Genomic DNA, 17027 nt, shown 5'->3' with positions numbered 1-17027 from the left:
ACCTCTTTCTAACACTTTCCCCAAATGCACTCAAGAAAGATGATTCTTTTTTTTTTTTTTTTTGTAGAGACAGAGTCTCACTTTATGGCCCTCGGTAGAGTGCCGTGGCATCACACAGCTCACAGCAACCTCCAACTCCTAGGCTTAAGTGATTCTCTTGCCTCAGCCTCCCGAGTAGCTGGGACTACAGGCGCCCGCCACAACGCCCGGCTATTTTTTGGTTGCAGTTTGGCTGGGGCCGGGTTTGAACCCGCCACCCTCGGTATATGGGCCCGGTGCCCTACCTACTGAGCCACAGGCGCCACCCAAGAAAGATGATTCTTAAGGCAAAGGGGAGACTAGACACCTGATTTATATGATACATAAACTATTAGCTATTATTTACACTCTTCTATTTCGTTTATTACTACTAAGAAATCAATGAAACTACTATTTTGATAAAACTTTAAGTATACCATTTAAACATACATCTCCCAAACAGAACTTTTTCAAACCAAATGTGAATAATTAAGATTAGCTGGCTAAAAAGTTTGGGAAAGACCATTCCTGGACAAGGAAAACAGCTTATGTAAAGTCCCTAAGGTGAGCATGATCTTAGCATATTCAATGAATTAAAACAAAATCAGTATGGCTACAGCAGAATGAGAGAAGGGAGAAGGGACATAATAAGAAGTGAGGCTAAATGAGAATTCGATACTCTAAAACGCCAAGGTATTTCAAAACTTGACTAAATATTCACATCTCAAAGACCATCAGGAGGCTGTGCTGCATTCTGGATAATGTAGGAAACGAACAACCAGACATTAGCCCTTCACATCAATTAACTCTACAGTGCAACAAGAGGCAGGGTACTATGCCTTACACCTTACAATGCACTTTCACAAATATCACTTCACTGAAATTTTCTAGCAACTCTGTAAGATTACTATTGTTCCCCTTATACCAGCGGTTCTCAGCCTGTGGGTCGCGACCCCTTTGTAACAATGAAAATACATCATGGCATTAGGAAGGTTGGGAACCACTGCCTTATACAGATATAGAAACAGATGTAAGAGTCACTTGGCCTTGGGTCACCCTTGGCAAATAAGAGATGGAATCAGAAACTTGTAATTCTTTCTAACTCTAAGTCTACTTTTTTTTTTTTTTTTTTTTACTTATACCAACTGGATAAGCTGATACTAAGTTAAGGTCTTGATTACTTTTTTTTTGTGTGTGTGTGATTTTTTTTTGGCCAGGGCTGGGTTTGAACCCGCCACCTCTGGCATATGGGACCGGCGCCCCACTCCTTGAGCCACAGGCGCCGCACCAGGACTTGATTACTTCTTGAAAGTCAAAAATAATACCTGTGAAATATGCTGGTATATATTTTTCCTTAATGACTTTATCCTGGTTTCATACTAAGAAAGATCATAAAACAGTCACCTGTTATTTTCCTTAAGTACTTTTATGGTTTCATTTTTAATATTTAAATTTTTAATCCATCCAGAAAACATTTGGGGTGTAATGTGAAAATGGAAATGTTTCTTCAAATGTACGTCAGCCAAAAGTATAGCATCCATCCCCAACTTGAAATGCCACTTTTACTATATACAAATAACCCCCATCCTTTATATACTGTACGTTTTAGGTCTGATTCTAATCAGTATTATTTATTTTTCACTATTTCTGCTCTTGTACTACATTATTTTAATTAGAATTTTTTCTTTTTCTTTTTTTTTTTTTTTGAGACAGAGTCTCACTATGCCGCCTTAGTAGAATAGTGTGGTGCCACAGCTCACAGCAACCTCAAACTCTTGGGCTTAAGCAATTCTCTTGCCTCAGCCTCTCAAGTACCTGGGGCTACAGGTGCCCACGACACTACCCGGCTATTTTTTTGTTGTAGTCATCATTGTTGTTTAGCAAGCCCGTGACAAGTTCAAACCGGCCAGTCCCAGTATATGTGGCGGGCGCCCTAACCACTGAGCTACAGGCGCTGAGCCTAATTACTAGAATTTTGTAACATGCTTTAACTATATAAAAATGTCACCTTGTGGGCGGCGCCTGTGGCTCAGTCGGTAAGGCGCCGGCCCCATATACTGAGGGTGGCGGGTTCAAACACGGCCCCGGCCAAACTGCAACCAAAAAGTAGCCGGGCGTTGTGGCGGGCGCCTGTAGTCCCAGCTACTCGGGAGGCTGAGGCAAGAGAATCGCTTAAGCCCAGGAGTTGGAGGTTGCTGTGAGCTGTGTGAGGCCACGGTACTCTACTGAGGGCCATAAAGTGAGACTCTGTCTCTACAAAAAAAAAAAAGTCACCCTGTATGTGGTGAAATAACCCCAAAGTAAAAAAGGAAGCTGGAAAAAATGTTTGTAACACACAAATATACACAAATGTGTATCTGCAACACATTTCCTATAAATGAATAAGAGAAGACAAACCATTCATAGAAAAACGATTAAAAAGCAGTGAACAGAAAACTAACAGAAATACAAACAGCCCACAGACTTTTTTTGTGAGACAAGAGTCTCAAGCTGTTGCCCTAGGTAGAATGCCATGGCATCACAACTCACAGCAAACTTCAACTCTTGGGCTCAAGTGATCCTCTTGCCTCAGTTTTTCTATTTTTAGTAGAGATGGGGTCTCGCTTTTGCTCAGGCTGATTTCAAACTTGTGACCTTAAGCAATCCACCCACCTCGGCCTCCCAGTGCTAGGATTACAGGCATGAGCCACTGTGCCCAGCCAAGCCCCTAGACATTAAAGAACATCCCAAGTATTAATAATCAAAGAAATGTAAATTTTAAAAAAGAAGTATCATTTTAACTAGGATACTCCATGCCAGCAAGAGAGGAAAAAGGGATGTATTTATAGGGACTATACTAGCTACAAGCTCCCTGAAGAGCTATCTGGCAATGTATTACATTTGGCAAATGTATCAGAAATTCCAATGCTAAGAAACTAAAATATTAGCACAAGTACACAAAAACATAGAGTAGACGCTAAGAATACACACTCTGAAGGAGACTGCCAATGACCGAATCTAAGCAGTCTCGTGAACTGGGGCAATTACCTCTGGGTATTTCATCTCTAACCTTCCAAAATTGTTGTTTAAGGATTAAATAAGGTAATACGTGCCTGTCACATAGTAAATGCTTGGTAAACATCAGGTGGTACTATTAAAACAAAACATAGTCAACTAACTAAAATGTCTAATAATAAGGAGCTAGGTAGATAAATTAAGATATAACTAATTTAATCCAGTCATTCAAAAAGAAGTACTTACCTATGACTTCATAAATAAAAAAAAAAATCTAGAAATCTTACTATATGTTATGATTGATTATCTTCAGGGGAGAGGCACAGACTTATAGTGCAGAACCTCTACTTTCTTCCTTTTAAACTGTACAAATTTTTTTTTTTTTTTTGGTGAGAATTACTTTTGTAATCAAAAAACAAAAACTTCTTTCATTTTGAAAAAGAAAACTCTTTAAAATGATAAACACATCCTCCTCAGGTGGCCTCAGAAAACACACTCACTCTCTTGGGGGCGGGACACAAGGAAGTATAAGAGGGATTGTATCTAACAAATGCCATCAGTGTAACCTAATTCTTTGTACCCCCAATGAATCCCAAACAATAAGAAATAAATAAATAAACAAATAAATAAATAAATAAAAATATCAAGTATGCAGAAAAAAAAAAACCCCACACTCACTGGGCATTGTTGCCACTGCTTTCTTCATCAATGATTCCAGGCACAGCTTTTCCTGCAGCTCGGCTAATTTCCCTTAAAGAAAAAAATTAAAATCTAGTAAATAAAAAAAATTGAGAATTTCACACTGCACTCACTAATATAGTTAATTTGAAATATTACAGATGCAAGAATTTTATAGATTTCGGCATACAATTTTTAGTTAAATATTAATAAAAGTACACCTCACCTTTTTTGATATGCTTAGAAGAGTTAACATTAAAATATTATAATCAGTTCTCCTCTTTCTTGAGTTCTGAGGAAAGGGTCTATATGCTAGGCTTGTATTATAGATTCTATATCCTTAGAGCCAGCAGGATGCCTGCCACATAGGAAGTTCAAGTGTGTAATGAATAATTTTGAACATGGAAAAAGCTCACGGAGACATCTGATGTGGATACATAACGCATTCATTTCCTACTTCCCCAAAAGCCTTGATTTATTTTTAGGATCCAAATCAGAGAACGCTCACACCATTCCAGGCTCTAGGAAACAACCTGTGCTATCAGGCCAGTTTGGGATGGGCACTGTGCTGTAGGGCAGCTCAAAAAAGAACAAATCTCCTCATGCCTATAATCCCATGCAAGGTGGGAGGATCGCTTGAGGGCAGGAGTTAGAGACTAGCCCCAGCAAGAGCAATAGCTGTCTCTACAAAATATGGAAAAATTAGCCAGGTGTGGCATCATGTGCCTATAGTCCCACCTACTCAGGAGGCCGAGGCAAGAGGATTACTTGATCCCAGGGTTAGAGGTTGCAGTGAGCTATGATGATGCCACTGCACTCTATCCTGGGTAATAAACCAAAAAAAGAAGAAGAAAACCCAAAAACCACTAAAACAAAACAAAACAAAAAAGAAAGAGTAAATCTCAGGACTTCTCTTGCTGGGAATGCTGGGACCAAGGTATGCTATCTTACCCCAGATGGTGTGACATACACATACGAATTTAGGAATTGTTAAAACTATTCAGCCTATACATACGGGAGAGCAGAGCCAAGAAAACTGAAGGGAAATGGAACTTGAGCCCTGATGACATGAATCTTTTAGTCAATTCATACCCCAAACCCACCCTATTTCTGGGCTTAAGTACATCAATCAATAAAGTCTTCCTATTGTTTAATCCCACCTGAATAGGGCTTACTGTCACTTGCAACTAAAAATATGTTAAGTAATGTTTCAAAAGATGAAATAATGTAATTTGATGAATGAGAAGTAGTACTAAAACAAAACAAAAAGGCAAGAAAGGAAAAGGGGCAGTGAAAAGAATGTGTGAGAAGAGATGACAGAAGTTGCACAGAGATGAGTCATTTGTAAAAATACTTCTGCTTTTTGACATGCTTACCTGTTCAAGACTCCATTGGAAACTAGAGCTTCTTTAGGATGGAAATACTTGTAATATACATTTCTAACAACAGCATCTTTAAAAGAGAAGAAGGTATATTTTAGGTTAGAGTAAGTTTGGTATTATAGACTCACACAAATTTTACTTGAAAGGACCCTGGAACTCTGCTCCAATCCCTTTCATTTTATATGAGTAAGTGTAGGCCCAGAACACTCAGCCTACTGGTGAGACCAGAATCCTGAACCATGTACCCTCAGCCCAGGGCTTTTTCCATTTTACCACTGGGCCTACAGGGCTATGATATGAAGAATAATGTTACTACCTCCACTTAAAATAATAATAACAATTACCATTATTAACCATGATTCCATATTCTTCTAGCAAAAAGTTGATATTGGTATCAAATCTGGATTCTCCACCTTCTCCTAGCATCACAAGGATATCGCCACCACTTTCAAGGTACTTCTTCAGGACTTCAAACTACACAAAGGAAAAAAACAATCTACGAATATATTCAAAATACCCCTTTTGTTCAAAATAATATGAGTAAGACCTTAAGTAGCTGAAAAATAGATATTTCACATCTATAAGGTGTTTAAGAAAAAATGTATATAAGGTAAAATTTATTCTCTATGTAGGATCTCCAAGCTTATCTTTGAGCATAAAGCTCCAAAATATTCAAAATAAACTGATAATTACCAAGTTGACTATCTGGATGGCAAAACAAGTTATAAAATTCAGCTAAAGGAAGCTCACTCTATTCAGCAGCAGCCCTTTGGTCTCTACCCACTAGATGCCAGTTGCACCTACCCTCCCTTGACAACCAGAAACATCTGCAGACATTGCTAAACGTCTCCGCAGGAAGAAGCAGAAACACTCCTGGTTGAGAACCATCAATCCTCTAGACCAGTGTTTCTCAATCTTTATGATCGCACAGCATACATGAACCTATAGTTAAGCTTCCCAGCACACTTAAATTGTGTTGATAAAAAAAAAAAAGAAGAGTAAAATAGAGAGTATGCTTCCTGTGCTTTGAACTTCTTTTGAAAATTTTTTTAATTATTATTATTATTTTTTTTTTTTTAGAGACAATAGTCTCACAGCAACCTTCCAGCAGGGCTTAGGCGATTCTCTTGCCTACAGGCACCCACCACAACACCCGGCTATTTTTTTGTTGCAGTTTGGCCAGGGCCAGGTTCAAACCTGCCACCCTTGGTATACGGGGCCGGCGCCCTACTCACTGAGCCATAGTCACCACCCAAATATATGTTTTGAAAAATTTTTAATTAATGATCTTTAAAATTTTTCATGGCACACCTAAGATCCTCTCACAGCACATTGGTTGAAAATCACTGTATTAAGGTCGGCTACGGTGGCTCACACCTATTATCCTAACACTCTGGGAGGCCAAGGATGGTGGGTTGCTTGAGCTCACAGGTTGGAGACCAGCCTGAACCTAAGTGAGACCTCATCTCTAAAAATAGCCAGGTGCTGTGGCAGGCGCTACTCAGCTACTCAGGAGACTGAGGCAAGAGAATCACTTAAGCCCAAGAGTTTGAGGTTGCTGTGAGCTGTGACGCCACAGCACTCTACGGAGGGTAACATACAGAGACTATCTCAAAAAAAAAAAAAAGAAAGAAAATAAAATCACTGTATTAGAGATTTCTTATTTCTTTTTTTTTTCTTTCTTTTTTTTTTTTTTGTAGAGACAGAGTCTCACTTTATGGCCCTCGGTAGAATGCCGTGGCCTCATACAGCTCACAGCAACCTCCAACTCCTGGGCTTAAGCAATTCTCTTGCCTCAGCCTCCCGAGTAGCTGGGACTACAGGCGCCCGCCACAACGCCCAGCTATTTTTTGGTTGCAGTTTGGCCGGGGCCGGGTTTGAACCCGCCACCCTCGGTATATGGGGCCAGCGCCTTACCAACTGAGCCACAGGTGCCACCCGGTTTCTTATTTCTTTACAGCAAAAATAGGATTAAAGATTAATTTTGCAGACTTAAATTTTACAAACTGATTTCCTAACAGGAATGCATTTACACTGGTAAGTTTTACAGTATGGCACCAAATGTGGGGCTTTTGGGTTTTTTTGTTTTTTGTTTTTTTTTCAGTTTCTGGCCAGGGCTGGGTTTGAACCCTCCACCTCTGGCATATGGGGCCGGTGCACTACTCCTTTGAGCCATAGGCGCTGCCCAAATGTGGGATATTTTATAACATTATTGACACTGGATGATCCAGCCCAGTGGCTCTCAGTGGAGGCATATAAGCCACCTAGCAGGTGTTTTTGATTGTCATAATATTAATGTTTAAGAATATTTTAGTGTGTGGATAGGGAGAGCTACTAAAGGATACACAATGTTCAGGCCAGTTCCACATGGTGAACAAGTGTCCCACAACATTTGAATGTCTTCTCAGATAGTTATGTAGGTTTAAAAAAGAAAAACAAAACTTGGCCTATAATCTAACTCCAATTTATACATGAATACCATACAAAGTATTTCTTGCATGGTGTAATAGGTACTGAATTCCCAGGTATGTACTACCATGTAAATCGAGGAAAATTAAGGCAAGAATTATACTCAGGTTTTTTTTTTTTTAGACTTTACCAAGAGTTAGTCAGTATTTTGGAAACCCACATTGCCATTAGCATGGTTCATGGTTTGAATTGCCAACACAACATACCTGCACCAGCCTCAATTTGTAGACTGTTGGTTTTATATATTTATCAACCTTTATTTCAAAATGTCAAACATAAAGAAGTGTATGTAGGCCCAAGCATTAACAAACTGAAATATACATATTCTTCTAGTGCATATATGCCTAAACACTTATAATTTCAAATACATATATTCTTTTAAAAATCATCTTCTGGGCAGCGCCTGTGGCTCAGTGGGTAGGGCACGGCCCCATATACCGAGGGTGGCGGATTCAAGCTCGACCCCGGCCAAATTCCAACAAAAAAAATAGCTGGGCATTGTGGTGGGCACCTGTAGTCCCAGCTACTTGGGAGGCTGAGGCAAGAGAACTGCAAAAGCCCAGGAACTGGAGGTTGCTGAGCTGTGTGATGCCACAGCACTCTACTGAGGGCGATAAAGTGAGACTCTGTCTCTAAAAAAAAAAAAAAAATCATCTTCCTGGGCGGCGCCTGTGGCTCAAGGAGTAGGGCACCGGTCCCATATGCCGGAGGTGGTGGGTTCAAACCTAGCCCTGGCCAAAAAAAAACCATCTTCCTTCAATTTCTTTATAGTTAGGACATTATATTGACTTATTTCTTAAAATGGTAGTAGGTTATATTATCTATGCATTTTTGTTCAAGATGATAGGCTCAGCGCCGGTAGCTCAGTGACTAGGGCATCAGCCACATACACCAAGCAGGTTAGAACCAGGCCTGAGCCTGCTAAACAACAATGACAACTGCAACAAAAAAAATAGCTGGGCGTTGTGGCAGGCGCCTGCAGTCCCAGCTACTTGGGAGGCTGAGGCAAGAGAATCATTTAAGCCCAAGAGTTAGAGGTTGCTGTGAGCTGTGACACCACGGCACTCTACCCATGGCGACATAGTAAGACACTGTCTCAAAAAAATATAAATAAATAAATAAATAAGTTCAGGATGATAAAGGTGGCATTTGCAATACAGGCGGATGCTGGCCTGAAAGGGTTGGAAAATACTGGTCTCAGCCACATGGTAACCTGGTATTAACTGAATCTCCCACCAAGCCAGTATAATGAGTCAAAGTATTTTCTACCTGATACTAGCATCTAATACCAGATATATGACATCTGTCCTGTTACAGAAATTTCTAGAGGACAGTATAAAAAAGGTATCACACAGGTTTTGAGGAGTAAAATGACCCCTTTACTAATACTAGAAGGCCAGCAACAATGATAAGGAAGGCAGTGATCTTACAAGGATGATCCCACTAGAAGAATAAAAGAACAAGGTAATATTGGTTCTTAGAAAAAAGCTAATGGGGCAGCACCTGTGGCTCAGTGGGTAGGATGCCGGCCCCATATATCAAGGGTGATGGGTTCCAACCCAGCCCTGGCCAGCTAAAACAGCAGTGGCAACTGCAATAAAAATAGCCAGGCACTGTAGTGGGTACCTGTAGACCCAGCAACTCAGGAGGCTGAGGCAAGAGAATCGCCCTAGCCCAAGAAGCTAGAGGTTGCTGTGAGCTGTGATGCCACAGCACTCTACCAAGGGTGACAAAGTGAGACTCTGTCTCTAGAAAAAAAAATAAATAAATAAAGCTAATGGTGGCTCAGCACCTGCAGCTCAAAGGCTAGGGCTCCAGCCACAAATACCAGAGTTGGCAGGTTCGAATCCAGCCTGGGCCTGCTAAACAATGACAACTGCAACAACAAAAAAATAGCCAGGTGTTGTGGCAGGTACCTGTAGTCCCAGCTACTTGGGAGGCTGAGGCAAGAAAATCACTTAAGGCCCAGAGTTTGAGGTTGCTGTGAGGTGTGATGCCACGGCACTCTACCGAGGGCAACATAAGACTGTCTCAAAAAAAAGAAAAAGAAAAAAGCTAACGGCTTTCCTTCTTATCCTTCCCACCTAACCTCACTCCAACTCTAAAGAGAAGGCATGCTGCCAGTGACTGGTCTGATGAAAAGACATTTTATTAGGCTAAAGTACCAAAAGAACTAAACCTGCTTCTTAGAAGATTTGTTGTCTTGGGTGGCGCCTGTAGCTCAAGAAGCTAAGGCGCCAGCCACATACACCAGAACTGGCGGGTTCAAATCCGGCCCAGGCCTGCCAAACAATGACAACTACAACCAAAAAATAGCCGGGTGTTGCGGTGGGCACCTGTAGTCCCAGCTACTAAGAAGGTTGAGGTAAGAGAATCGCTTAAGCCCAGGAGTTGGAGGTTGCTGTGAGCTGTGATGCCACAGCACTCTACCCAGGGCGATAGCTTGAGGCTCTATCTCAAAAACAAAAAGAAAGAAAAAAAAAATTCTTTCAAAGGGCAGTGCCTGTGGCTCAGTGGGTAGGGCACCAGCCCCATATACCGAGGTTGGTGGGTTCAAACCTGGCCCAGGCCAAACTGCAACAAAAAAATAGCTGGCCATTGTGGCGGGCACCTGTAGTTCCAGCTACTCTGGAGGCTGAGGCAAGAGAATTGCCTAAGCCCAGGAGTTGGAGGTTGCTGTGAGCTGTGTGACACCACAGCACTCTATCGAGGGTGATAAAGTGAGACTCTATCTCTACAGAAAAAAAGAAAAAGAAAGAAAGAAAGATTTCTGTCTTTTGGAAGCCATAACCTTCCAAACCTAGGAGCCTGAAGTAAGGCTTGGCCTGGTGCCCATCTCCGCTTAGGAAAACACCCAGGCACTGGGCTCTGACCCTTTCTCTACATGTCCCTGTTTTCCTGAGGCTGTCTGCTCTTTGGCAAAGACCTAGTCACCTTTCTATTTGGCTTCCCTAGGTGGAGGGAAGAAGTGGAATGAAAACCCAACAAGTAATAAACTATTCCCTTGCAAGGTACTGACTTGTGTGCAAATGTTCCCTCAGGTTCTCAGTGGGTAGAGGTAGCTGGTCACCTCTACATTCCCAGTAGTGATCCCTACTCTTTCTCTCAATGAACCTGACCAAACAGTTATGTCTCTCTTTGGGCCCTTCCCAGGTGGGAAGGTTGCCTTGAAATCAAATTGAAAAAAAAAAAAGGACAATAGAAATACTTTTCTGTTGTAAAACAAAAAAAGAAAAAATATGGCGAAGAATTATGGCTAATATTGAATTAGCCCACAATATTTGTCTGGCATTTTACATGGATTATCGATTAAGCATCACACCTCCAAGATGAAGAGAGAGAAATGACTATGTTAAGGCAACACAGTTAAGTGGTGAAAGGGGATCTAAATTCAGGATTTCAGAGCCCAAGCTCCTAACCATCTCACCATATTTCTTCTTTTTATTTTTCTTTTGAGACAGAGTCTCTTTCTCTTGCCCTGGGTAGAATGACGTGGCATCACTGCTCACAGCAACCTCAAAATCCTGGGTTCAAGCCATCCTCTTGTTTCAGCCCTCTGAGGAGTAGGTGGGATTATAGACACCCACCACTATGCCCAGCTGATTTTTCTATTTTTAGTTGAGACAGGGTCTAGCTTTTTCTCAGGCTGGTCTTAAACTCCTGAGCCCAAACAATCCACCAATCTCAGCCTCCCAAAGTGTTAGGATTACACGCATGAGCCACCGCACCCAACCTGTATTTCTTCTTTATGGACATTTACTTACCTCAGCTGCAGTAAATTTTTCCCTTGGTCCAGCTGTAATCCACAGTTTTGCCCCAATTAGCTTCTCAGATGTGATTTCATCTTTTAAGCTAGAAAATATGATTTTAAAAGCAGCTGTTAGATCCATAATTCAAACCAATTTATGAATTATTTTAGCCTCTCTACTAAACCAGAGGCCACAATGGCCAACAGATAAAGCGACTTAGAGGTACCTGGTCCCCCAACTCTCCCAAAGTGAGAATCCCCTCTACGGGCCTACACCACAGAGTCATTCAGCCTGTGTTCTAATACTTCCAGTAAGCCAAGGTATTCAAATTAAACTAGCGTAAATCATAAAAAGGTCCTCTATTACTAATTCAATCAGCTCTACCATCAGCATGTATACCTCACTCATTTAAAAAAAAATACAGGCTGGGTGGTCAGCCTGTAGGTCATTGGTTAGGGTGCCAGCCACATGCTCCAGGGCTGGTAGGTTCAAACCCTGCCCGGGCCTGCTACACAAAAAAAATAGTCAGGTGCTGTGGCAGGTACCTGTAGTCCCAGCTACTAGGAAGGCTGAAGCAAGAGAAATCACCTGAGCCCCAGAGTTTGAGGTTGCTGTGAGCTATGACGCCAAGGTACTCTACCAAGGGTGACAAAGTGACACTCTGTCTCAAAAATAAATAAATAAAATAAATAAATAAAAATGCATGCATATATACATGAAGACAGATAGTGTCATTTAATTTTCATTTTCCTAAAGTACTGACCCAAGTTAAAATACAGAGAAAGCCTCTAAAATTATTTGTGTATAATCATAGTAATTTTTTGGTTTGTACTTTGGAGGATAACCTAATAATATGCTGACTGCTTACTTTAAAAGCGATGCTTTAATAATAATTTATTTAATTCTGAACAATATTTTATTTAATTTATTTATTTATTTATTTATTTTTTTTTCATAACACTAAGGAAACACTCAAATTATAGAGACAAGTTTTGTTTTTTTTTTGTTTTTTTTTATTGTTGGGGATTCATTGAGGGTATTTATTTTTTTTTTGAGACATAGTCTCAAGCTGTCACTCTGGGTAGAGTGCCTTGGCATCACAACTCAATGCTACCTCAAACTCTTACGCTTAAGTGATTCTCTTGTCTCAGCCTCCCAAACAGCTGGGACTACCGTGCCTGCCACAAAGCTTGACTATTTTTGTTGTTGCAGCAGTTGTCATTGTTATTTTAGCTGGCCCAGGCTCTAACCCGCCAGCCTCGGTGTATGTGGCTGGCACCCTACCCACTGAGTTATGGGCATCGCCTGAACGATCCTTAAATTGAGTTCCTCCCACCTAAACAATCTATGTTATATAATAAAGATTTTTTGGTTTTACCAACAGGCTATTGTTATCACTTAGAGGGAAAATAATACAAATGATCACACTCACCTCTGAATTTTCCAGTTACTCCGAAGTTTCTTCTGCATGGATTTATACCCATTGTTGGTAGTAAATAGCTCCTTTTTGTATGCATTAAATAGAATGGTGCTCCGGAGTTCTTTCTCCATGGTTACCTTATGGAAGGAAGATGAGATAAGAAAAACAATAAATAGTTCAAAATAAAAACCCCAAAAGGGTTAAATAGTTGCCTTCCACTTCTAATGTATCAAAAAAGGGTATACCTATCCTGCAACCTATCTATGAAAACCCCTCAATTCTCAAAGGTTGAGAGTAAAAGGCAAAATCATAAATGCATGGCTCAGCACTCGTAGCTCAGTCATTAGGGCACTGGCCACATGTACGGGAGCTAGTGGGATCAAACTTGGCCTGGGCATGCTAAAAACACTGACACTACCATCACCAACAACAACAAAAAAAATATCCGGGTGTTGTGGCTGGTGCGTAGTCCCAGCTACTTGGAAGGCTGAGGCAAGAGAATTACTTAAGCCCAAGAGTTTGAGGTTGCTACAAGCTGTGATGCCAAGCACTCTACCGAGGGTGACATACTTAGATTCTTTCTCAAAAAAAAAAAAAAAATCATAGCTGCATAAACCCAAGGCCAAACCCTGCCCACCCAAGGCCCTGCTCCACAAACACTCTACTCTTGTGCCCTGAGACCATGTTTCCAATCTGATTCCTTACTGCTATTTCTAAGAGTGTAGTACAGTCTTCAAGATTCTTTTTATATACATTAACTTAAGTTTTTTGGTTTGGTTTTGTTTTTTGAGATAGAGCCTCAAGCTGTTGCCCTGGGTAGAATGCCTTGGCATCACAGCTCACAGCAACCTCCAACTCCTGGGCTCAAGCAATTCTCCTGCCTCTACCTCCCAAGTAGCTGGGCCTACAGGCGCCCGCCACAACGCCCGACTATTTTTTGGTTGCAGCCGTCATTGTTGTTTGGTGGGCCGGGGCTGGATTCAAACCCCCCAGCTCAGGTATATGTGGCTGGCGCCTTAGCCACTTGAGCCACAGGCACTGAGCCTAACCTACAGTTTTGTCTCATGAAATAGGATCTTATTATATGCACTATTCTACAAGACACTTTTTTTTCACCTAACCTTGTATATTTGACATCTTTCCACATTCGTACATATGGCTCTATGTCATTCTTTTATTTTGTTTTGTTTTGTTTTTTGTAGAGACAGAGTCTCACTGTACCGCCCTCGGGTAGAGTGCCGTGGCGTCACACGGCTCACAGCAACCTCTAGCTCTTGGGCTTCAGCGATTCTCTTGCCTCAGCCTCCTGAGCAGCTGGGACTACAGGCGCCCGCCACAACGCCTGGCTATTTTTTTGTTGCAGTTTGGCTGGGGCTGGGTTTGAACCCGCCACTCTCGGCATATGGGGCCGGCGCCCTACTCACTGAGCCACAGGCACCGCCCTACGTCATTCTTTTAAACAGCTGCACATTATTTCATTTTTTGCATGTACCATAACTAATTTAACCACTCATATAGTGATTAATATTTTATTTCAGTTTTGGTAGTAAAATACTAAAAACATCACTGTTAAACTTGATGTTTTTCTGCACTTTGCATATTTGTAGAATAAATTCCTACCTTTTGAATGGCTGAGTAAATCATTTCCAAATTGCCCTCCAAAAATTTGTACTAATTTATACTATTACTAACACTAATACATTTCTGTTTCCACACAATCCTATCTATTTCCAATCTTTCTCATCTTTGCCAATAAAATATTTTTAAAAACTGTGCTTATTGGGCGGCGCCTGTGGCTCAGTGGGTAGAACGCCAGCCCCATATACCGAGGTTGGCGGGTTCAAACCCAGCCCCGGCCAAACTGCAACAAAAAGCTAGGCGTAGTCTCAGGTACTCTCAGGTACTCAGGAGGATGAGGCAAGAAAATCGCTTAAGCCCAGGAGTTGGAGGTTGCTGTGAGCTGTGTGATGGCCACGGCCCTCTATTGAGGGTGATAAAGTGAGACTTTGTCTCAAAAAAAACTGTGCTTATTGCTTTAATTTGCCCATTGAAATTAGTGAGATAAGTAACTTTCACTATATATATAGGCCCCTTGAATTTCTTCTGATTTTCTTGTCCATGTACTCCTTTCCTTTGGGTTCCATATTTTTCTAATTTATCATTGAACAAACATTTTCATGAGGTCATCTGTCTCAAGATTTGGCTTCTGGTATCTTTTTTTGGTTTGGTTTGGTTGAATGTTGCAGGCCATATACATTATAAATTTTATAGAATCAAAAGTATTAATCTTTTCCTTTCTGGCTTCTGGATTACCTGACACATTAGGAGTTTTTGTCATGCTAAGATTATAAATATACCCAACAATGCTTTCTTCCAGTACTTCTGCTATGTATTTTTTTTAATTTAAAGTTTGGCCCATTTGGAATTTATTTTGGCACTCAAAATGGGCTTCAGCATTTTCTAAATTACTAGAAAGCTGCCTGATACCAATCCAACTTTTCATGGCTGACTTGAGATACAGTACTACTTTGACTATATAATAAACCCCTGTATATATCTTGGTCTTATTCCTATTTCTATTATGTTCTGTCTGTAAGTTTCTGCTCAGTTTCATAATTGCTATACCTTGATGTTACAATATCTGGTGGTGCTACAGAGCTAATTCCCCTTACTACATCTAATTTTTAGAATTTTCCTGGCTACTTTCACATATTTATTCTTTTTTACGAACTCTGGAAATCCTTTTGTCTGTTTGAAAAAAAATCCCCCTATGATCTCACAACTTGGCACAGCTATTTTTTTATGTTCTAGTCCATCCATGTGCATGCTTGTTTTCACATTGTGGACATACAACATTGCATTCTGCTTTCTCCAGTTCCCTAAAAGTCTCCCATGATTAGGTTAGTGGGTATGAGCTACTGCACAGTTATGCCAAAAGGAACTCAACCATTGTCTTTGTGGGCATCTTTTCAACTTTTTGCCATCACAGTACTGGAATTTACCTATTTCTTCTTTGCCATTAATTATTTTTGCCAGAGGATGGATTCCTAGGAAAATTAAAGGAACTCTTTTTGTCATTTATGGCTCTGACAGGGAGGGCAAAAAAAAAAGTTACATTTCCAGTTAACAGTTTATTGTAGCTCACAGGGGCAGCAGATCTGGATTCCTCTACTGTCAGAATTACCCAGAAATGAGTTTCCTTAACGATGGGAAAGAACTTAAAAATAATAAAAATAAGCAATATCTGGACAGCACTATACACCCATTTTCTAGATTTCTCTCCAATTACGTTAACAGTCAAATCAGTGTTTTCCCAGATAAGCAGTGGAATCGACAAAGGGTCGCAGCAGTTAACAGGAGACTAAGATCCTACTATTCTTCGTGCAGTGCTCTCTATACTCAGGACAACTAAAAACCCGTGATAAAGACTGAGGTCCAGCCAGAGCCGCGCCCCTAATTTACCCCTGTGGACCTGGGATTTTCTACAGGTTGAGGCAAAAAGATCGCTTGAGCCCAAGAGACTGGCCCAGCGGCTTCGATGAGTGTGGCGAAGCCCTCGCCAGCTCCCAGGGTGCCCCAACGCCCCGGCCGGCCCATCACTTGGAGCCCTTCTTACCTGAGGCGCAGTGACCACCATCTTCACCTGACGCCGCCCAGCATCCTGCCGCCAGGTATCCAAGGCCGCTTAGCAACGGCAGAGGCCCGGCGCGCTGGAAAGGCGTGGCCCGGACGAGGCGCTACCTCCGGCGACGTGATGACGACAGAGCGGAAGGTGCCTGTTCGCGGCGGACGCCAAGAGAGGAGGGAGGGGGCGTGGCTAATGCCAGATTATACCAATTCTTTGGATGAGGGGTCCAGACACGATAAGAACGAGCTTTTCGCCCAAAATAAAACTGTTTAATTCTGTTCCTTAATATCAATGATTATTAAAGGCTGATAAAAGTGGTGGGTCCCAAGGTCCCTCTGAGGGAGGAGAATAATGAAGGCTTCCGGCGGGGGAGGGGGCGAACTCCCCCTCCAACCCTTCGTCCCTAAGGCGCAGGCGCAGAGCGGCGGCGCCGGACGTAGGGCGGCGTCATACTCTTAGAAACGCTTAGGTGGTGAACGCTTGGCGGAAGAGGATTAGGAGGCCAGGGAACACTTCCCGGGAGAGCGGGGGCAGGTTTAGTGGTGAGAATGGTGACAGGAAATGGTTCTTTCCCTTTGATTAGCCCCGCATCTCCCAGCGCCGCAGTGCTAGGCCTGAGCACCGAAGAATGTGGGGTGAACTCCCTAAGAGGGAGGTAGACGTTGACCAGCCAGTCTGCAAAAATGTAA

The 17027-nt window shown here is 41.7% G+C and overlaps 2 protein-coding genes across 3 annotated transcripts in view; both read right to left on the bottom strand.

The window, feature by feature from the left end:
* Nucleotides 1–16501, bottom strand: part of IFT52 (intraflagellar transport 52) — a 43188-nt gene extending 26687 nt beyond the window's left edge. The window contains exons 1-6 of one of the 2 annotated variants that reach the window (XM_053573366.1): nucleotides 16327–16501; nucleotides 12723–12847; nucleotides 11306–11393; nucleotides 5417–5546; nucleotides 5067–5142; nucleotides 3691–3762 (exon numbers count right to left, since the gene is read on the bottom strand). In XM_053573366.1, the coding sequence (XP_053429341.1) occupies nucleotides 3691–3762; nucleotides 5067–5142; nucleotides 5417–5546; nucleotides 11306–11393; nucleotides 12723–12847; nucleotides 16327–16347 (512 nt within the window). In that variant the 5' untranslated portion in view covers nucleotides 16348–16501. Of the gene's footprint in view, nucleotides 1–3690; nucleotides 3763–5066; nucleotides 5143–5416; nucleotides 5547–11305; nucleotides 11394–12722; nucleotides 12848–16326 lie in introns of those variants that run through there. The other variant, XM_053573367.1, reaches the window with a different exon arrangement.
* A 264-nt stretch (nucleotides 16502–16765) lies between these two features.
* Nucleotides 16766–17027, bottom strand: part of SGK2 (serum/glucocorticoid regulated kinase 2) — a 28024-nt gene continuing 27762 nt past the window's right edge. Inside the window, exon 13 of the mRNA XM_053573374.1 lies at nucleotides 16766–17013. Within this exon, the coding sequence (XP_053429349.1) occupies nucleotides 16918–17013 (96 nt within the window). The 3' untranslated portion in view covers nucleotides 16766–16917. The remainder of the gene's footprint in view (nucleotides 17014–17027) is intronic.

Source organism: Nycticebus coucang, chromosome 21, assembly GCF_027406575.1.
Source record: "Nycticebus coucang isolate mNycCou1 chromosome 21, mNycCou1.pri, whole genome shotgun sequence".
NCBI classification, from domain to species: Eukaryota; Metazoa; Chordata; class Mammalia; order Primates; family Lorisidae; genus Nycticebus; species Nycticebus coucang.
The sequence above is the reverse complement of the archived record's forward strand: the minus strand, read 5'-3'. Positions and strand labels throughout refer to the sequence as shown.